Source organism: Mauremys reevesii, linkage group 4, assembly GCF_016161935.1.
Source record: "Mauremys reevesii isolate NIE-2019 linkage group 4, ASM1616193v1, whole genome shotgun sequence".
NCBI lineage: Eukaryota > Metazoa > Chordata > Testudines > Geoemydidae > Mauremys > Mauremys reevesii.
In genome coordinates this window covers 14,400,646-14,423,741 of record NC_052626.1, presented here as the reverse complement: position 1 = coordinate 14,423,741, position 23,096 = coordinate 14,400,646, and the positions used below count along the sequence as shown (strand labels likewise).

Here is a 23,096-nt window from a genome sequence, read left to right as displayed (position 1 = left end):
CTATGCACTAGCTAGAGGATAATGCAGAAGATGCATAATCTCCCAGTTGCCTCCCCTCCAATAGTATCACACTGGTGGGAAGCCAGGCCCAGCCCCAACCCCTGGATGCTGGGAAAGGGACAGATGCTGCAGGAAGCTCCTTAGCAGATGAGACTGATACTAATTGTCAGGAGTGCAGCTTCACATGTAACATCTGCTTGAAAGTAGGGGTGCTCTCCCAACTTCTGCGCCTTCCTGACTTTCAAGGAGGGGATCGAGATCTACAACTGTGTCCTATCTTGTTTCCTGACTGCAGCACAGTCCTCTACACCTCCCGCAGCCTCTATTTTTCCATTTTAGGAGGTCATGATAACCAGAGAGAATGATGCAGAACATTTTCCAGAAGAGTTTGGTCAATGTTTTTAATTCTTTCAGTTATGTTCATGCCTCATTTGTGTTTGTTTCAAACATTTGATTAACCCAAGTTACTAGTACAAATGTGCACAGAAAGGAGATTTCTAAATAAATCAGTATGCATGTTGGAAGAGCACAACTACCATTGCAATGCGAAAACCCCAATTCCAGTAAGCACAACTTAAAATATTCTAAAAATCTGGATTATACAGTTGTTAAATCTGTGAAATAAAAAGTTTGAAATTATAAATCAAATAAAAAAATTGGGACTTGATCTGCTCAATCTTTTTCTTATTGCTAAATATGATTGAGTTCAAACAGGCTATTTGTTGTGAGTTACTCCCTCAGCTCTAGTTCTGAACAGCAGCAATGAAAATGGCCAGTCTTGTCAATTTCACAGTGCTGCTGGGAAACTTATTAGAGCTGTGGCACCAGAGCTGTCCTGCATTCTGAAAGACAACACTGCATCGGCCAATACTGAGAAGTTAAATGTGCAGCCACAAAAACAAGAAACAGATTAGGCACCCACCCTGCTTTTGTGAGGAAAAACAGCCTGGGTGCCATCAGTGAGTGGATTTTCATGCCACAGGTTTGTATTTGTTACAACTGTGCTTTTTAAACTTATCACGAGACAGAATCCAGTAAAAAGATTTATCACAACTGAATCTGGGCTCAAGTTCCTAAACATCATATCATTGTGAACTAAAAGCAGGCCACATGTTTATAAGTGTTGGCACAATGAAACGGAGCATACAAACTTAGTAAAAAAATCATTTATTGCACTTAGTAATCTTAAATGGTCACTAACATTACAAAATTAACAGTTACGTTCCGAGGTTGTAAAGAGTACTGATAGCACAAGTACAAAATATTCATCCATATAGTGTACATACTCAGTGTTCTTTTAGTAGATTCTGCTAAAAGATAGTTGTGTGTGTTAAACAGGAATGAGTTATAAATATCAACTCACATGACAAAAGCTAGACAAAAAAAAGCAGCCCTCTACCCCTGATTGTTTCCAATACAGGTATAAGGACACATACAATTTAGTTTTTGGGAGAAAAAGTTTCCATTCCACTCTACCTTCATCTAGGTTGTACCATTACACAACATATACTGAAGTCACTATTTACAGTTCCACATAACCTGTAGTTCTAGTAGGAGTAATTTTTGCTTTGTGACTTCATTTGATATGCCTGCATAGAAATGACCAAACCACAAAGTTGTTTTAGACATTTATACTTGACCATAAAAAAAAATTTAACAGTCTAATTCATATAAGAAATTCTTCAACTTGATCCTTTCTTAACGGGTTCTTTTCCTTTTAGGGCGTGGAAGATCTGACAAGAAGAGATACAAGAGGTTCAACAGCCTGTCAGATGACTGATTTTATAAATAAGAAAGTCAAATAAAAGCTACAGCATACAATTTTATTCAAAATATTAGGGACAGTATAGCCCTTCAAGTATCAACTAACACTATAGGATCAGATTATTGTACTTGAAAGTTTATTCAGATATATAAATACCTTGCAAGCTCTCTGCACATGAACTCCCAATGACCTCAATCTAAATTTCACACATGAAGTGCTTAAAAGACTGGATCCCAAATGTTTCATGTCTCAACTGATTGCATATTTATCTGTAACAAGTCTGTTTACCACTGGCATTATCCAAAAAAGAGCTGTCCTCCATTTCCTCCTGATTTAGACATACGGAAGTGCTCTGTTAATCCACATGACCATTTAAAGGGCATATTAGTAACTCACCTGAATTGCAATGAATTGCATTACTACAGTTTAGATTTGAAGTCAATAAACTAAACACTAAAAGTTCGCTACAATTACATTTTTAATGAGGTCTTCAGATGAAAGTCTCTCCTCAGCTCTATGAAAATTCCTTGCCCTTTAAAAAGGCAAGGACATACATGCTCCCTCTCTATTAATCTATTTTAATATGGTTTCTATAATGCTTACCCCACATGAGCTAAGTGCCACATGTGGGGTAAGTTAAAGCCTATCAATAAATTATCCATCACCTTTCCCACTTAGCCTCAGTTTCACCTTAGCCTTTCATATTAATGGTTAGATTCACTGGTCCGTTAAGTCCACTTTGCACAGTGTACAAGGTACAAAGTGACCTTAATGTGGCTGGAGATAACCAATTTCTCCTCTACTCCTGGCACACCTACCCACCACACCCCAGACATGTCGGGGTAGGATGGCAAGTACTGCTGCTATACGTAGTCCTCCACAGGCATGAAGGAGAAGCTCTAATTTGCACTGGGTGGCACAGAATCAGGGAGCTGCTGCTACCATTTCCAGACAGCCCCCAGTTCCACCAGGACTGAGCTCTGCATGGGCACAGTGGAAAATCTGCCCTGGAAGCTTCTGATCACTGGTCAACTCAGTGAAAATAGAGATTTTAGTAATGCCCTAAGTGCAACTGCAGTTTCCATGGATCAACTCCAGTGGAAGTTCTCTACTCTAAGGTTGGCTTTTACTTTTAAGTAAAAGCTATGTTCTCCTTAATGACACAAACAGATGAAAGATATCAAAATCTTCTTCCCTCTTTTCCATTACTAATGGAATCATATCCCAACCTTGCCATGCAGTCTCTAATATTGCAGAAAAAGTCCTTACTCCATGTATATAGGGTTGGCTCTTGATCCTTGGTTTGGCTGAGGGAGGATTGCCCCTTTATGTCCTCCGACTGAGAGGCTAGCCAGGGCTAGTTTGGCCTCCATTGAAAGTTAGTCAAGAGGCTGTTCTACCATGCATCTTTTTAGCAACTGGGAGAACACTCGAAAGAGGTTTTATTCTCCCTTTTAATAAATAAGAATTGTAAGTTCACCTACACCATTTGCCAAGAATAAATATCCTCCTTTTAACTGAGGGCAATCTTTTCTCTGACTGCACTATATTAGGAACAACATGGGAAAAGATGCATATGGCATTACAAGACTTTTAAATTATTATTCATGTGCTTGCAGGGTGCTTGCTAAAGCCATGTGCTATTTTATGGAAATAAACTTGCAGGTTTAGAAATAGTCCAGATGTGACAAGACCAGAAAACCAGAACTGCAATAGTTATAATACAGTAGATAGCGTTCTTAATGACACCTTCTGTACTTTGAAAACCACAAATATATTTGCAAAAAGAAACACTAGACAGTAATTAATTACAATAAACATCTCAAATTTGTAAGGACTGCAGTCATACCTTCTTCACTGGAATTCTCTTCTTCTGTGATTACAGGCATCCTACGATTCCGAGTAACAACTTCCTTCTTTATTGCTTGTATCCTATCTACAAAGAAATATTCAGGGGAAAATTGCCACCAGTTATTAAAGTCTCTGCATCTCAGGTACAAACAATCCAGACAGATTGCTTACTTTCTCTTGATTAGAAAAGCAGACATCAGTTGCTACTGAGTTTTTAGCACCTTCACAGAACCTTAATTTGGCTCTTGAACAATAACTGGTAATATAAACATAAAAGATACTAAACAAAGACTCTAAAAAGATGAGTGCAGGGTTAGTTAACATTAGTCAGAGAGATTACAGGGAATAAAGAGGTTTTGCAGATAAAGTGCTACAGATCCATCAGACCAAATAAAAGCACGGGAATGAAATTCATAAATAAAATGGCTGGAATACTTCAGTTTTTCAACACTGTCTTAAGAAAATAAGGTCAGACACCTAATGAAACCTTGGAGGAATACTTGGAGGAATGTACGAAAATACGACTACATAAAAATGAGCTGATCCAAATGATATACATCTTAGGGTGCTGTGACAAAGTTTCTCCTCTGCCTTGGTGGGTCCTGCGTTTATTGGCAGATTTGCTCACCTCAGTGATCTTCCCCACAGTCTGGGTCAACTCCTCCTGTGTCTGATCAGGAGTTGGGAGGTTTGGGGGGAACCCAGGCCCGCCCTCTACTCCGGGTTCCAGCCCAGGGCCCTGTGGATTGCAGCTATCTATAGTGCCTCTTGTAACAGCTGCATGACAGCTACAACTCCCTGGGCTACTTCCCCATGGCCTCCTCCAAACACCTTCTTTCTCCTCACCACAGGACCTTCCTCCTGGTGGCTGATAACGCTTGTACTCCTTAGTCCTCCAGCAACTACACCCTCTCGCTCTCAGCTCCTTGCGCCTCTTGCTCCCAGCTCCTCTCACATGCACTTCCTCTCCTCTTGCTCCCCCCTGCCTGACTGGAGTGAGCTCCTTTTAAAACCCAGGTGCCCTGATTAGCCTGCCTTGATTGGCTGCAGGCGTTCTAATCAGCCTGTCTGCCTTAATTGGTTCTAACAGGTTCCTGATTACCCTACTGCAGCCCCTGCTCTGGTCACTCAGAGAACAGAGAACTACTCATCCAGTGACCATTATATTTGCCCTCTTCCAGACTCCTGTACCTCACTGATGTGGGTCTGTCACAGTGCTCAGTGAATTAATGTACTGACCTACTGAATTATTTTTGGAATGTAGGAAGATAAGCCAATGCCAGACTGGATCAGATAGTCCAGTATCTTGTCTTTTACAGTGGCAGGTACTAGAGGAAGGTGTAAGAACCCTGTAGTAGGCAGAACTGGGGTAATCTGGTTCCCATACTTGACCTCTTCTTGATCTCTACTACAGCAGAACCTCAGAGTTACGAACTGACCTGTGTGAAACAAACTACTAAAAAATAAAGGGAAAGCAGCATTCTTCATCTGCATAGTATAATTTCAAAGCTGTATTAAGTCAATGGTCAGTTGTAAATATAACAGAATTAAAAAAAAAAACCATTTGATGCAATGTTTTCAGTCCTATTCAAAAACAATGCATTGGATGCCAAGAGTGTCACCTGAACTGAAAATTGACTGAAGTACCATTAATGAGGGCAAAAACAAATGGCACTATATTTCAGATGGGAGCGGGATGCATCTGGTGAGGTACTCAAGACATCTGCATTATTAACTAACCTTCTTAAATATCTTCATTAATAATGAGCAGATAAATACTGAATTCTTAAATGGAGGATATTCATTCAAGAACACAACAGGAACAAAAACAGAAAATCAGGCTATTTTCTCTGGATTTTGGGCTAGGCTCCCTGGAGCTATCAACATTCATACACTGCTCCTACTTTCACGAAGGCCAATCCTTGCCCAAAAGAAGAGAAAGAACAGCTGGTAGTCTGCCTTTGTCATTTTAACTCACCAGTGAGTTTAGATAAAAAATAAGAAGCATTCTACCCTAGTTACTGGCAGTAAAGAAATGTTTGGGGGGAGAATTACCAAGAGCAGAGATAAGAGTTCACTTTAGCTTAGCCACAGCTCTTTCCACCCTCTGGGTACGTCTACACTACGGGACTATTCCGAATTTGCATAAACCGGTTTTGTAAAACAGATTGTATAAAATCGAGTGTGCGCGGCCACACTAAACACATTAAATCGGTGGTGTGCGTCCACGGTCCGAGGCTAGCATCGACTTCTGGAGCGTTGCACTGTGGGTAGCTATTCCGTAGCTATCCCATAGTTCCCGCAGCCTCCCTCGCCCCTTGGAATTTCCGGGTTGAGATCCCAGTGCCTGATGGGGCAAAAATCATTGTCGCGGGTGGTTCTGGGTAAATGTCGTCAGTCACTCCTTCCTCTGGGAAAGCAATGGCAGACAAGCATTTCGTGGCTTTTTTCCCTGGATTGCCCTGGCAGATGCCGTAGCACGGCAATCATGGAGCCTGTTTTGCCTTTTGTGACTGTCACCGTATGTGTACTAGATGCCGCTGACAGAGGCGATTCAGCAGCGCTACACAGCAGCATGCTTTTGCTTTTGCATGACAGCAGAGATGGTTACCAGCCATACTGCACCATCTACCAATCCATAAATTGGTAAAAAGATGATCATGGCTACCAGTCGTTTTGCACCATTTGCTGCTGTCATAAGTGCCCCTGGCTGCTCTTAGCCAGGGGCGCAAAAGCCAAAATTGGGAATGACTCCCTGAGTCAATCCCTCCTTTTTGGTATCTAAAAATAGAATCAGTCCTGCCTAGAATATGGGCAAGTGTACTAGAGAACCACTGTATCAGAGAGCACAGCTGCTCTGTGTCAGATCCTGCAGAAATTATGAGCTGTATGCTATTCACAGGGGGTGCTCCTGCAACAACCCCACCTGTTGATTCCATTCTTCCGCCAGCCTTCCTGGGCTACCGTAGCATTGTCCCCCCACTTGTGTGATGAAGTAATAAAGAATGCAGGAATAAGACACACTGACTTGTTAGTGAGAAATGAGTGGAAGGCAGCCTCCAGCTGCTATGATAGTCCAGACAGGACAGTAAGGAGTGTGGAGGAGAGGAGCCCAGCATCCCTCTGCTAGTCCAGGAGCAATTGAATCTTTTTTTTTTTTTTTTTAAACACATGAAGGGTGGGGGCTGACAGAGCTCAGCCCCCTGTTGCTATGATGACGATGGTTATCAGCCATACTGCACCATCTACCAGGAAAAATTAGGGCCAGGCGCCCTTGATCGACCTGACGGATGCTAGTCAGCATGGTTACCAGTCCTTTTGCACTGCCCCATGTGCCAATAGGCTGATGATGAGGACGGGTACCAGTCGTTTTGCACCATCAGCCACCCATGGCGGGGGGGGAGCAAGGATGTTGGTGTTCAGTGCTGCAGCATCGCGTCTATCTGCAGCATTCAGTAAAGATAGGGTGACATGTAAAAGAGTCAAGAGAGGCTTGTTTTCCCTTTCACTTCTGGGGGTGGGTGGAGGGGTGCGTAAATTGCCAAGCTATGCCCTGACCCACCGCGGACACTGTGTTTGACCCTAGAAGCATTTGGAGCTCAGCCAATAATGCAAATGCTTTTCAGAGAGACTGCAGGAACTGTGGGGTAGCTTGAGTCCTCCAGTCCATGAGCATCCATTTGATTCCTTGGCTTTCTGTTACGCTTGTCACGCAGCAGTGCGCTGAGTCCCTGCTATGGCGTCTGTCTGGAGATTTTTTAAAAATGTTTTTTAATTCGTCTTCTGTAACGGAGCGCTGATAGAACAGATTTGCCTGCCCTTACAGCGATCACGTCCGCATGGTCCATGCGGGAGCTCTTTCTTTATTTTGATTTTTAACTGCATCGCCACACGTGCTGATCGGAGCTCCACGCTGGGCAAACAGGAAATATTCAAAAGTTCGCGGGGCTTTTCCTGTCTACCTGGCCACTGCATCCAAGTTCAGATTGCTGTCCAGAGCGGTCAGTGGTGCACTGTGGGATACCGCCCGGAGGCCAATACCGTCGATCTGCGGCCACACTAACCCTAATCCGATATGGTAATACCGATATTACAGAAACCGGTTTAAAGAGCCCTTTATACCGATATAAAGGGCCTCTTAGTGTGGACGGGTGTGGCGTTAAATCGGTTTAATGCTCCTAAAACCGGTTTAAACGCGTAGTGTAGACCAGGCCTCAGAGGGAGAGAAGACAATTGAGCAAGATCAGACAAATCAGGTGATAAGAACTATAACCAACTGCCTTGCCTGACAGAGGGGAGAGAAGAGTTCCTTAGCATCTCCAGTACCACTAATATAATGAAGAATTACCTTTGGTTTCCAATGAGTTTCCCTTCTGTGTCAACTGTGACCTCTCTCTGCTTCTTTTACACCTGGGACTTTTCATTTTTCCCTGATCAGACCCAGATTCAGAAGATTCTAGTTTAACTTGACGGTGCCTTCTTGATTTGGAGGCCTAAAATCCAAACAAATCCATTAAGCAACAGAAAGGAATCTAATTACTACATACACACAATAGTGATACACAGCAAGTAAATGAATCTTGTTAGGGAAGTAAGACACGTTAAGACATCTTTCTGTCACCACCATCATGCCAGTGATCACAGTCTACTTAACACAGCGGTTCTCAACCAGGGGTCTGGGGGCTCCTGGGGGGCCGCAAGTAAGTTTCAGGGGGTCCACCAAAATAGAGAGGAGGACCAGCATTAGACTCACTGGGGCCCAAGGCAGAAAGGTGAATCCTGAGCCCTGCTGCTGGGGGCTGAAGCCCAAGCCCCTCCTCCTGGGCTGAAGCCAATGCCTGAACAACTTAGCTTCATGGAGCCCCCTTTGGTATGGGGCCCTAGGCAATTGCTCTGCTTGCTACCTCCTAAAGCCAGCCCTTAATCTACTGAAAAAACAGTTGTTAGGGCATGGGTGGGCTGTGGAATTTTCATAGTGGGGGGAGGAGAGGGGCGGCTCAGAAGGGAAAAGGTTGAGAACCCCTGGTTTAACCAACAAGACAATAATGACAATAAGTGTCCGTAGTAGTTAAGGAGTGGGCACTCAACTCTTTAAGGCACTTTTGAAAATCCCACCTCCTAAAGTGTTACTATTTCAGACTAACGGTGCTTATCTGACATTCAAATAATGAACACATTGTGAGACTTATTTTCAAGAACACAAAGAATGTCCTCATGCTACATCAGCCTTGATTTTTTTATAGTTATTATTAAGCAATAAGTAGCTAATGTTAAGAACATTTCTTGTGTAACAAAGACAGATTACCAAGACCAAATAGGGTTTTTACTGTCCAGTTTTGGGCTCCATTCTTCTCTTAGTTGCCTGGGAAAGCAACATCACTATACCTTCAAAGTTTTACTACTGTATATTCAAAACACTACTAAAATCACAATATAAATATGTGCATCCACATTCCCCAAATTGAGAGAAAAATGTTTAAGTGTGGATCTACTACAAAAAACAATCCAATGGAGATCAGGGAATTTCATGTTCATTGGTTCAATGACTAATCAGATCTAGAATAATAAAAGTACTTGTGTGACTTAGAGGCCTAGGTTCCATTTTCAAAAAGTGACTTCAGAGCTTAAGTCCCGTTCACTTTTTAAAACTTCCAAGACTTTGAAAATTAAAAGCATTTAGCGCCCTAAATTCTAAAGTCACTTCTGAAAATTTTACCTCATTTCATTTGACAGATGAAAGTATGGGAGTTTTTTTGCTTTGTTTTTAACTGCCAGAATAGATGGTTCACCCTGGGATTAGAGTCATGGCAGCTTTCTGAAAAAGTGTGTACAAAATTCTGTTCTCAGTTACCTGTGTAACTTCACTGAAAAAAGGGGTGTGCACAGGTATTAAATGAAGGCCAATTAGTCCTGACATAAGGAACTTTACTAACAGTTACGTCATGTGCCAGACTAGAATCCAGCTCACTCTCTGAACATCTGTATTGCTTCTGCAAAGCTAATAGGAGTAAAAACTTGTTTTTGTTGCCAATAAGGTGGGTAAGACTGAATGCCCAATGGGAGCAGGGCTTGAAGCAGATGGTGCTGTTTTGATAAATTGTAATATGGTCAGAAAAGTGATTTAAGTCAATGCAAGTGTTTTTGGAAAGGTAATGACTAACAATTCCCTAACAAATATACCTATTTATTTACTTACAACAGCAACTGCATTATAGGACTTGTATTTGATTTTAGCCAGTGCATTTGCTCTTTCAGAACCCTGTAAAGAAACAAGGAAAAGGTCAGAAAAAAACAGCTAAAAGTTAGCTTCCAGCATATCCCCTTAATTTTCTTCTGAGCTCATTTTTATTTGCAATCACAGAGCTTTTCACCCAGATCTCAAAGTGCTTTACTAAATTGGGGAATCATCATCCCTGTTTTATATATAAGGAAACTAAGTACAGCTAGCAAGACATGCCCAAGGGGTCACCACATGTCCAAGACCCTTGTCCTATCCTCTGAACCATGCCAACTGTGGTCTTTATAGGTCTGCTTGCATTCATACAAAAATACTTTGACTTAGTATTTTTCAAGCATTTGAGCAAGGGCCACAGAGCCTTTGCTGCTATGTCTTAGCTGTCCATTGATCTTGTCCTTCATTATGAAAATCAGAAATAAAATACAAGACAGACTTACTTTGCTCAAAAGAAACTAGCATCTTAAAACAACTAGAGGATGACGATAAATGAGGCAGCGATCCCTTCTGTGAATGTACAACCTGTTTATAAGATTCATTCGCTATGTCTCTATAGTGGAGTTGGACATGGGGGAAGAGAATAAATCTCAATATTTACAGTATGCAACTTGATGGAATATAAAAGTGTACTAAGGAGGCAGTTTCCACATTACCTGATATAACATTCAGTGAAAGGGCAATATTAAATTAAGAAACAACTGCTTGAGAGTCATTGTAGAAGATATATCTTGCAAACTGTGTCACTGTAGAGAGCTAAGTGTGTAAAGTAAGTGCCGCTAAAAAAGTCCTTATTTCAGTAAAACAAAATATCAGATTTCCAGAGTAAAGCAATGGTGACTTTGGTTTTCCTAGGTTTCCACAGTGCAGAAAATCATACATGCAAATAGTTACCTTTCTATGGGGTTCAACCCAGCAATTATTTAAACAAAACGCAGCACTATGAAACAGTTTATTGTAAAAATTGATTACAGCATTCAGTTGAAACTACAGGAGAACCAAAAAAGAATGTGGCCAGGATAGTAGGGATCAAACCCCTACTTCTGTGGAGAATGGCCATGGCATTCTTCATTAAAAGTGTTCAGGACCTCTCAAGTTGTGACCTGTGTCCACCACTGACAGAGAACAACATACTTGCTAAAGAACACCAACACTACTTCCTCCAGAACTCTGGAATTTGAAGGTCTCTCAGGTTAGTACTGGCCAGGCTTGACCTGACCACTGCTTAGCTTCCTGACTTGATCACAGATTGACATGCTCTGACTGCAGATTAGGTTGTCCAATAACATTAAGATATTACACAGTAAACTTTTCTTACTTCTGAGTCTTGAGAAGTCCCTCCTTCCTTTTTGTCAGTCATTTCTTCACTATCTTTAGCCTTTGAGGAGGATTTCTGAAAAAGTAGAGATATTTAAAACTCATTCAGGACTTGAACAAGACAACTTTACTATGCACATTTTCAGGTATCACAGTTTCTATTTGACAGCATTTAAAAATTTAAAAGATCAATTTATTTTAGGAAAGTAACCACATTCTCCCTTCTACTTCAGTCTAATATTTTAATTACTAGTACCATGGCTCTTGCGTGACTTCAAAGTAAGTGTGTGTAGCACATTTAACATTTACATTACAAGATTGCTTTAAGTAGGGATCTATGCATTCATGCACCACTAATCCTTCAGACTTCCATAGAGGCAATGTGTACATATTATGTATTTGGTGTTTCACTCATTACAAATCTTTTAAGACAAAGCTTTCCTTTATCATTTGAAAAATATATTCAGAGGCCTTCACACATTTAATACATTCTACACACTCATGATGACCTGCACTGCCACAGCATAATAGAGACTATCGCCTACCATTTTGTTCTGTTGCCATTGCTGATATTCCAAAATCGCATTCTTAATATTAATTACAAATTCATCCTTTATCAAGCTCAGAGCCTTGTCCGGCTGGGATTTGTCAGTGGAGATCAAACACTTCATTTTCTGATAGTGGTCATGAACATTCATCATTTCCTGAAGTAAAAAATGTTAAAAGCTTTAAAAAAGATGTAGCAACAAATAAAGAACAAACTTCTGATTAAATATGGACATTGTGCATATAATTTTTTTTAAAATCACAGTATATTGAACTAGCAACTGTTTTAAAAAGGAGGTTGTTAAAATTAGCTGATCACTGTCAGTAGTAGCAAGTCACAAGAATGTATTAAAATCTAGTATCAAGGTCCCACCAGTTTAGTGGAGAAGCAGAGGAAGACAGACTGTGCACTAAGAAAGAAACTTAGTAAGAAACCTCAGTGGTACCAAGTAATTATTTTCAGGCAGAGATTTCAATCTTCAACTGTTTGAGGCATTTTAAAGTTTCCCTCCATTTCATTATTAGTTAATGATTTCAGTGGCAGTGGAGGACATGAGATGGGGGGCAGGTCTTCCTCATGTACAAGTCGAAGCTGCTAGAACCAACTGGAAGAGACATCATGAACCAGATGGCTGATCGACATGACTAGACATGTAATAGAAGGAAAACTCTGTCCTGCTTCCAGTGCCAAAGTTCGTACAGGCAACATTATACTAAACAAAGGGCAAGCAGTAAAATGACTATGATTTAAAATGGGAAAATAGGCAAGGGTAAAAAGAAGAAAAAAAAAAGGCCCCAATCCTGCAGCTGATTGTATGCTGGTACATCAACACGCCCACTTGTATGCAGTCAGTTGTTGAATCAGGGCAAACACAAATGTCAAAATTTAAATTAAAATACTGTCTTTTGCTGTGTACTTCCACTACCCCTTGTCTGAGAATTGCCTATTTGGATTGGAAGGGAATAGTCTTCTTATCGTCTCTGTGAAGCACTTTGCACACTTTCGGTATTATATAAATATCGTAGTCCTTCTGTGAAAATAGATGCAGTGTTTCAGAACGGATGGTAAAACTGTTGGTACACATAATTGTCCTCATTTCTGTAACAGAGCTTTTATGAGGCCCAGATTATACAATTAGAGAAATTATATTTGACAATAATGATAATTATTTTGTAGCATAAAAGTTACTGTACCTCCAACACATCATTGGTGATGAGCCTGCTTACTCGGTTACTTAGCTCCTTAAATTCCTCTTTAAGTTGAGTTTCCCGAATCTTTTTCTTAGTTCTGAAGGATAGCTGTATAAAGATGGGTATATTTTGAAATACACAGTAAAAGAAATGTTTATAACTATGAAAATTCTCACACTGACAGTCAAAAAATGAAAGATGCTGAAAGGCATGGATCTAGAAAACAAGGTGATCCCGACATTCAGCTGTATAGATTTATTTTCAGGAATTTAGTCTCATAGCAGTGATTTAATATCTTTTGTGAAACATTTGTTTTTAAAAAAGATGTTCCTTCCTTCACTGTTATCAGAAATTCAAGCCACCAAAAACTCAGAAAAATTGAATGTTAATTTCTACAGATTAAAAGCCATGATAAATCATAAAGCTGCCAAAGCAATATTTTTTCAAATAATTGCTTGTTTTTTAAACAGAACATTAGATGTAAAGTACCTACTGCACTTTGGGGTATTGTAAAAAAGTAACTGCAAACCAAGTGCAGTTCAACTCTCCATTTCTTATTTTTAATTGAACATTGTACAACAATTAGAAGATAGACAGGGATTTTCTAAAGGAAGTAAGTTCTTTGTGCAATAACTCACAAGTCTGGGCATTGCTGTAAAGTGAAATGCTTTGTCTAGTCTCAGCTTCCTAAATATGTACGCTGCATCATAATGCTGGGCATTTATCAGATCCTGTTGAAATCTCTGAACTTCAAGCCACTCCTTGAGTGCAATTCTGATCTGCAATAGAAAAGAGGAATCTATTTTACTGATACACATTTCCTTGAACAGTGATTAGAGATTTGAGCTGACCAGTGGAGTAAAGTCATAGCATGCTACAAACGGGACACATGCCTGTATAGGGTGTATATGACAGAAGTGACCTCAAAACTACCGAAAAGATGCAGTAACAGATTCTAATAGCAACAAGTAATTCATGTAATTTCTGTGTTTAGTATTCTAGGTTTAGCCATCTGTTTTGACAATGAATACAAAGATGCCAACCTTGCTCTGACTTTTAGGGATGTTTATATAAAAAAAAAGTTAAGAAGGAATTAGAAAGGTTACTTGGACCAGTTGACAAGTACCAAAGGCGCAAAGCCAAATACAGACAGGAGGTCTGAGTAGCACCCTACCAAATTCACGGTCCATTTTGGTCAACTTCATGGTCATAGGATTTTAAAAATTGTAAATTTAATGATTACAGGTATTTAAATCTAAAATTTCACGGTGTTGTAATTGTAAGGGGGGTTGCGTACTGCTACTCTTACTTCTGCGCTGCAGCTGGCGGCGGTGCTGCTTTCAGAGTTGTGCAGCTGGAGAGCAGCGGCAGCGGGCTGGGAGCCCAGCTCTGAAGGCAAAGCCACCACCAGCAGCAGCGCAGAAGGGAAGCACGGTATGGTATGCTGCCCAGCTCTGAAGACAGCACAGAAGGGTGGCCACACCATGACCCCCTAAAATAACCGTGTGACCCCTGTAACTCTCTTTTGGGTCAGGACTCCCAATCTGAGAAACACTGAGCTCCCCCGTGAAATCTGTACAGTATAGGGCAAAGGCACACAAAAGACCAGATTTCACAGTCCGTGATGCACTTTTCATGGCCATGAATTTGGTATGGCCCTAGGTATGGGGTAGCGCCTTGAATGCTTGAGGTGCATTTTAGATCACTATGTGCGATGGATATGTCCATGGGAAAAAGTTCACAGTATGCATAATTTTCACCCTTTTATAACAGTTTAAATTGCTTTACATTCATTTTTATGGTCTATTTTGAATTTCTGAAACCATTTTCAATTTTTTGGTATGTTTGGCTATTTTTAATCACCCATATCAGCCATTTTGATCGAGAATGGCAGCTGGTGAACTTTGGGGCAAGTGGATCATGGCAAAAAAAAATAAAACCATGGATGCTTGCCCCCAAAATTTTCCTAGGCAGGGGGCCAGAGACCATGCGCACATGTACAGGGCTCCATGCCTTCACACAGCCATGACATCTCCCCCTGGTGAAACCAGAACCTCTCCTCCTCCCCACCTATCTGCCCAGAGAAACCAGGAACTCTCCTCACTGTCTATGATCAAGTGGGACCTTGCCCATCCCAACTTCCCCAACAGGGAAAAGGGGAGGATTGGCCCTAGGAAAGCAGATCTCCTATGCCACCTAGGGCTCTTAATTACCTTGGCCATTCCTTGGTCTGGACCTCATTCCCAGGATGATCCTCCTCCTCTATTGTGTTCCCTCTCTCCTCCTCCTCCCCCACGGCCTGAACTGTAAGGGTGTGATAGGAAGCAATCTAGGAATCTGGAATGGTATTGGGGCACTGGTTTCCCCACCCTCGCCACAGGCTACTCATTGCTCTCTAAATGCCCCATGGACTGTGCTGATGCGTTCTAAAAAGTACCTACAGCGCATTAACGTAGTGCAGCAGGGTCCACAGGAGACGGAGAGCAACACACAGCCTGTGGCTTGGGCAGTGAATCAGGCACCAAACGCCATTTAAAATTGTCACTGCTTTCTCCTATCAGATTTTCACTGCACAATCTGCACACATGCTACAAAGGCAGTGAACAGCCTCGGCACTATTTGCTGTGTTCATCAGACCCGAATGGTAGTGACTGATGCAAAAGCATAGATTTAAGACCTGAATTCATAATTAAAATGTACAAACCCGGAGGATTATTGAAAATTAGGGAGGACTGGCATCTCTCTGAATAGAGGCGAGCAACACTTCTCTGAAAGAGCAAAAGTCTTAGATTCTTAGGTGGCTGAAACACTATGTTTAGCTATGAGTGTGCAGACTCAAGTTCATGATTTTTTTTTTAAATTCCATTCTAAAGTTGTAGTTTTATCAACACTGCAATATTTTACAGACGTACCTTTCCCTCCCTATCTATTCTGTCAACCTTCCACTTTCTCCAGTTGATCGCAACTTCTTAGGATCACTGCTAAAACATATGATGGTGGCAGCCATTTGAGTTTTAAATACCTGTAAAGTTATTACAGGTTTCACCAGTTATCTCAATTGAATTACCTGACTTGTCTGAAGTTAAAGCATGCACTGTCACAGCATTAGTAATTTTTATTTCAACCAGTGAAGTGCAACTTTGGGCCCAAAACTTCCAAAGACTTACATATGCACATATTTTTACTCATAAGTAGTCTAATTATACCTTTCCTTACACTGCATTTCCAACACCACCTTTACATTTTGTTTCTTCTCCAAAATCTTTCTGATACTTCCACACTATTTCAATTTATCTCATCAGTCCCTGCCTCTCAGACCACATACGCACTTCCTTTCAACACAGCACTTGGAAATTTTACGGACACTTAAATGTCAGGGAATAAACCTACTAGTTAAAGACTAATGTCAAAGATGCCTCTCCCCCCCCCGTGCTCCTTGTGTTCTGATCTGCTAAGGTGAGAAGTTAATTCATACACTCCTCAAAGCTGTAAAGAGAACAATGTAAGGATTCTTACCTAAGTGCCATTATTTTAACCTGCTCAGGAACTCCAGCTAGGTGTATGAAAGATGTTTTTTCTCCCCCTCAGGGTAGAGGGAAGACTTTACATTTTCCTCTTGTTTTCCTCTCCTACCTGGAGGATCCTGGCTGTGAAGTTGGCTCCTGCTACTTTACCCCTCAGCTCTTGATGGTGCAAAAAGGATGCATCTACTCTACACCTCCCACAACATCTCTTTTTAGGTCTCCCTTTCTAAGGAATAGCTTGAGAACATGTATCTATATTGCTTATACCTTTCAGGAGAAACTGCAATTAAACTCAATTTGCCTGCTGTATATATGGTTCTGAAGAGTAACAAACGAAAACTGATGAAACTTTGGTCAGTTTTCACTTTGCTACACGTTGGGAAAAACGTAAGCACCAATAGCTCTCTGCAGCACTAGGAAAAGACTGCTGATCAGTTTACTCTCAGCTCACATTTGAAAGCCTAGAAACTTTAATTTATTATTTTTTAAACAAAGGAGTTTTTCCTATAGGCACAGGCAAATGATATTTTAAGTTCTGAAAAAATACCAGGACTTTAGTTAATTTAGCCAGTGTTTAGGCTCTCAGACTTTAATGAGGGCAGTTTTCTTAGGGGGCCCATTTCTTCCAGAATACTCATGTTTTTATTCCTAAAAAAGAAGAAAGAGTCTCTTCAAGTTGTGATAGTAAAACATACAAGAAATCTTAATACAATCATAAAAGTCTGATATTCTTTTGAGAATGAATCCTCAAAAAGACTTACCTTTTGTTTTGGTTTACAGAGCTGCGTACTATACAATCCATACAGAAGATACAGAGCACCAACACGAATTTGGAAAGTATAAGGAGGCAAGAAGTATCGCCATGCCAGATCCAACGCCTTCTGTGTAAACTTATTCTTCTCTAAAGGCCTTGTTTGACCACTAAACAAACAAACAAAAAAATAGATAAAAAACAAATAATTATAAGTGCAGTTTTTAAAACCCATTAATACATTTAAAACTTATGCTAGACTAAGGTCTGATTATAACTGACGAATCTTCAAGGACGAGGAGCCGGGCTTCTGGGGGGTTGTGGGGGAGGGGAGCCGGGCCTCTCACAGCGGGTGAGGGTGCCGGGTCTCTCACGGGGTGGGGAGGAGAGGGGATGCCGGGTCTCTCACGGGGTGGGGAAGGGAGGGGGTGCCGGGTCTCTCACGGGGAAGGGGGAGGAGGGGATGCCGGGTCTCTCACGGGGTGGAAGGAGGGGTGCCGGGTCTCTCACGGGGGGGTGGTGGAAGGGGAGGGGTGCCGGGTCTCTCACGGGGGGGGGAGGGGTGCAGTGGGTGCCAGTCTCGTCCGAGCAGCGCGGGGACGATGCCGGACCCCTCACGGGGGCGGAGAAGGGAGGCTGCCGGGCGTCTCACTGGAAGATGGTGTGGAAGCGGCGGTCCCGCCACAGGCCGGCGAACACCTCGAAGCGGACATTATCCGTCTCCTGGAAGCTGCTCAGCAGCGCCTCGCAGTCCGTCTGCAGCCCCGAGACGCAGCTCATCCCGCCGCCGGGCCGCTCCCCCGGGCAGGCCTAGGCAGAGCAAGACCACCAGCACCCATCGCGCATGCGCACGGCGCCAGCCACAGTGCCCAACACTATAGCGCGCTCCCTCAAGCAGCAGCACAACCAGGACCCACTGCGCACGCGCCTATTCAGTTCCCCCGCCCCACTTCGCCGCGCCTGCGTGGATTTCCGACACCTCTGACCCATCAATCCCCCCTCGACACAGCCACGCCTCCTCCCCCTGCCCCTCGCTCAGCCAGCGCGCACGCGCGCACGTTCAACTTTCACCGACTGTCTTTGAGCTTCTCTAGCCGCCTTGTGGGGGAGGGGAGTGTTTCTCCCGCCCTTCCAGTGAGGGCGGGGCCAGGGCTGAGTGAGGGGAGCCTCCACCTGGTCAGTCCAGGGAGCTTGCCCCCACCTCAGAGATGGCAGTAATGTGGGGGCTGGGCCGAGTGAGCCCCCCCCCCCCCATGAACAAACAAAACAAAGTGGCAGCCCAGTGCCCAGGCAGCTGCCACTCAGCCACCAAGCCCACATGGGTCCTAGGAGCCCTGCCTAGGCAGGAGCCCTGCTTTAATGGCCAGGCCCTGCCCCCACCCTATGGCGGGGCACAGTTGTTGACCTGTATCAGAGGGGTAGCCGTGTTAGTCTGGATCTGTAAAAGCAGCAAAGAGTCTTGTGGCACCTTATAGACTAACAGACGTTTTGGAGCATGAGCTTTCGTGGGTGAATACCCACTTCATCGGATGCTGAATTTCATGGGTTAGTTGTTAGGCTTGCCACTGATCACATCCAACCAGAAGTGTTATAGGTTCTTGTCTACAGGGTCCAAGAACTCCATATTGAATGCGGACTCTCGGGGTTCTTGGCAAAAATACTTACACCGAGGACAATACCAAATTGATAAAAGCTTTATTGAGATTAACAAAAGAATAATAAATGCTATGAAACTTCTCACTGAAAAACAGTAAAAGAATTCCAGAACTCCTGGTGGTAACATTCCTATTATACGTCCCCTAAGCTAACATACAGCCTTCTTTGAGGACCTGGTAATAGGAGGTGAAGAACCAGCCTCATTCCTGGCATGCCTGATAACACAATGGTTCTGGCTTCCCCAGAAGTTAGGAATGTTGAGTGGTTATACTGTACTACACAAGCTGAGCTGATAGCGTGATAGAAGATAGAATGATAGGTAGATTAAAAAAATAGTCTATAGAATATAGGAGAACAAAGAAAAGAGAAGTCTCACTAAGATATCCTTACATGGTATTTTATAGGATCTTGATGCTACGTAATTCAGGCCCAACCTACTATACCCAAATATTATTTCTGTACCCTAAGAAATTTATAGGTACCTTTATCCTATAGGTTAGTGGATTATGACACTTGTTCTCTATGTATTAATCATTTTTTAAATATGGAGATACACCTATCTCATGGAACTAGAAGGGAGCTTGAAAGGACATTGAGTCCAAGCCCCTGCCTTCACAGCAGGACCAAGTACTGTCCTTGATAGATTTTTGCCCTGGATCCCTAAATGGCCCCCTCAAGGATTGAGCTCATCACACTGGATTTAGCAGGCCAATGCTCAAACCACTGAGCTATCCCTTCCCCATCACTCTAAAAACTGCCAACCTAGGCTCTCTTGGTGACTTCCAGGTTGTGGTATACCCTGCGGTTACCAAACGGTTGCAGACACCAGATAGACTGATCAGTGTTGTGTGTAGTTCCTCCCTTTGGTTCTCCAAAGTTCAGGGACTACTTCTATCTGTGCCAAAGGTTGCCAGCTTTTATGCTGACTTACTCTTAACTGATCATACTTTTAGCTATTTAGCGGATCCTACTGGATACCAGCCGGTAGGCTTCTTGCATTTCAGCAAAACTTATTCTATGTATAATTATTAAGAAACACATATCATATGCCTCAACACATCCTAATTTCATAGGAATTAATACTGATAAAATATAAGAATCATATGTGAAATGGATTAATTCAGAAAGAAACATATTATTTGATACAGCTGGCTGGATTAGTAAAATATAATAGCTAGCAAAATAATCCTACGGGCTACACAGTGCAGGCTGTATGTAAAACAATGGCATATCCACTCCGGCTCAGCCAGCGGTTTATAGCAACCCTGATCAGAGTGTCCCTCACAGTCCCCAGCTCCAGGCATTGATCTCTCCCTCAGCAGCACCCCTCCTCAGTGCCAGGTTTTGGGGGTCCAGGCAGAAGGAGAGCCCCCAGTGGATGAGGAGTATTGTGAAGGAAAAGAAGAAGTGGGGGGAGTGTCACAGTTCAGGGCAGTTGCACTTGTATGCCCCCTCCATGCTCCACCAAGAGCGCACCCACTCTAGGCTCCTGGCTCCTCAGCTGTCACCTCTCTTGGGCAGAGACCGGCGTCTCCTGTAGTAAGAAGAGGCCCTAAGATATAAACCTTGGTATGAGAGGCCTGGTATGAGGCCTGAGGCCTGAACTAAAGTAATGGTCAAGACTTTGCTAACATAAAGCAAAGTTAAGCTGTGAGCCAGAGGCAGGCCCTGCTCACAGAAGCTGGCAAGGAAAGGGCTGATGCTGCAAGAAGATACATACCTAAAAGGTACTGACCATTCACATACTTGCACATTCCACACAGATAACAAAGAACAGGCTGGCCCATCCCAATGACAGGGGCAAAAGGGTAAAATGATGGATAGAGTTGTTTTGATCGAACCAACATGTACAAGGTAAGAGGCGGCACCTTAATACGTAGAGAGGTTGAACCTTGCTGCGTAGAGGGGTTGCACCTCAATACGTCAGGTGTGATGTGTAACTTGTTTGTATCTGTGTATAAGATGCAACCCTGGGGCAGTGTCTTTGTCCAGCCGAGGGGGCAGTGGAAAGTCCCACCACTGACTGAGCTGAGTCCATTGCCAAGAGGCACTTTCTCGTAGTATGCCCTGAGTTAGGCTAAGAAACCTACAGGGAACTGCAATTGTGTCCGAGGTCGCAATAAACCTAGCCGACGTGGCTTTGCATCTTACTGGACTCTGTGGTTATTGGGGGTTCTCGTCGGGTCTGCTGTGTCAGCTATCTTCTAAGAGCTGGGGCAGCACACAGAGGGAACACACGCACGCAGCTGAGTGATTTCAACATTGGAGACAGCAGAGCACCATACCAGTAGCACTCTGACAACACACTTCTGACAACATCTCCTTCCCTGCTAATGGGTTTTTCCAGGCTGCACAGTTCCCTGCTTACACTGTGGTATCCCCTGCAAGCAAACTGCCAAAGCAGGCCAGCAGCTGTGGTTTGTTTTCTCTTTGACGGCTACGAACAGCATAAGTTACATCATAACTCTTTATAAGCAAGCACATTTATTCTTAAGGTGAAAGTATTACAGTGAAAACATATAAAACCCAATAAACGTTCCTATACACCTGCTAAAAGCTGACCAGAGGGCACCAATCAAGCTTATGGGGGCCTCAGTAAGCCAAAGTCCTTCCAACCTTTCCCAGGAAGGATTGGGGGGCCCCTTAGACCATAGGGCCTGTCTGCTTGGTGGATCAGAAAGAAGGGCCTGAGTCAGTCTAAACACAGGCTCTTTAACTGAAAGTCCTTTTTTTGTCTGTTGGTCTCTGGACAACCCAGTTGGAACCAGTATCTGCAAGCCCCTCCAGGTGGTGATATGTCTCTTGAGATACTACAACCTGAGTGAATTTGCCTAATCACCCCCTCACTGTTCTTAGCTCTTGGAGGGCCATGATTCCCCCTTCCGCATGGAATTATATACTGTCCCTGCCCGGAGGGATACACAAACAATACAGTAAGATCTCCCAAAGATATTGCAGCAAATTGCCATTTTTGTCACAGGGTGGAAATGGACTGAAGATAAATGGATAATCTGTGACAAATGCAGGTTTTGTACAGGCAGCAATGCCTGAGAAACCTTCCCACAGATACTGAGAGTACTGAACAGCCAGATATATCATCACTGACCTTCAGCTTCCCTTCATGACTTGATATACACTTTTCACTTGACTCCACTTTCTCTGAAGGAAATTTTTTCCAGGGGTCTTGCAGTGAACTCCTCATCCCACACCCCTTGAAGGCACTGATTTTAACGGGAGAAAGCTAAGGCTTTAGGCGAGGAGAGGCAATTGCTAGCCCATGAAAGATGCTCAGCTAGCAGGTTAGTTGGCAATGCCTCACCTGGCAACACAGAGGGAAGCAGCTGCACCTGTTTGTTTATGCAAGATATTTTGTGACTGTTATACACAAAGCTGCTGGGAGTCCCCTAGTCTCCACTCCTGTGTGGTTGATCCGGCGCCTGCTATATATCCCAGCTAGAAACTGCTGGGGCAAGGAGCGTGGCTTGACTGTGTTTGTCTATTGATGGTGCTTTCCCACGAACGAGCAGGTTTAAAATGTGTCAGACTCCTTGGTGCTTTGATGTTTGCCAGGAAAGCCAAGCTGGCCGGGGTGGAGGAGGTAATCGGGGCAGCAGCACCCGATTTCCTTTTGCCACCTCTGACGGCTGCGTCCTGCAAATGCCCCTCCCGGGGCCGGGCATAGAAGCGGAGGGGAGCCCGGAAAGCAGAGCGAAGCAGCCAGTTTCAGCGTGAAGGGGAGCGGAGCCGATCCGCGGGCGTTGTCCCCACCCAGTGAGCTCAGGCCCGGGAAGCCAGGCAGGGAGCCCCGGTCCGACGTGCACAAAGACACGTAGGCGGCTGCCCAGGCGCTGGGTGAGCCGCGACTGATGCGGCACCTTGGCTGGGGGGGGAGCCGGCTGGCCCCGGCGGGGGATGCTGAGCTGCACGTAGGGCGGGCGCGGTCCGGAGCAGGCGGAGTGGAAGGGACCAGGGCGGTCTCGCCTCCGCATCCTCCCCCTGGCTCAGAGCACCCGCGGCAGCGGAGGGAGCGTCCGGCCGCGGAGCCCAGTGCGGTGCCTGCGCCGGCCTCCTGCGTGGGGGCTGTTTGCCATCGCCACGGAGCAGGTGCTGGGGAGCCCGCCAGCGCCCCGCTCCCCAGGTAAGATTCACCGCCAGGCGGGGAGGGGTGACTCGCCGGCAAGAGCCGCCGAGAGCTGGTACCTTGGAAAGCGCTTAAAGGCACAGAAAGTGTGTCCGGAGTCACTCCGGCGCTGGCGCACTGGG

At 43.8% G+C, this 23,096-nt stretch overlaps 1 protein-coding gene across 1 annotated transcript; it reads right to left on the bottom strand.

Annotated features, from left to right (window-relative positions):
- Positions 1 to 1,150: 1,150 nt before the first annotated feature.
- On the bottom strand, positions 1,151 to 18,142 carry SNAPC1 (small nuclear RNA activating complex polypeptide 1). Its single transcript, XM_039538482.1, has 10 exons — positions 17,830 to 18,142; positions 17,188 to 17,347; positions 13,541 to 13,681; positions 12,906 to 13,010; positions 11,711 to 11,869; positions 11,167 to 11,241; positions 9,813 to 9,875; positions 7,965 to 8,109; positions 3,615 to 3,701; positions 1,151 to 1,733 (listed from the first exon to the last, which is right to left on the bottom strand). The coding sequence occupies exons 1-10, from the start codon at positions 17,955 to 17,957 to the stop codon at positions 1,699 to 1,701; spliced, it is 1,098 nt and encodes a 365-aa protein (XP_039394416.1). The 5' UTR covers positions 17,958 to 18,142; the 3' UTR covers positions 1,151 to 1,698.
- Between the last annotated feature and the right edge of the window lie 4,954 nt (positions 18,143 to 23,096).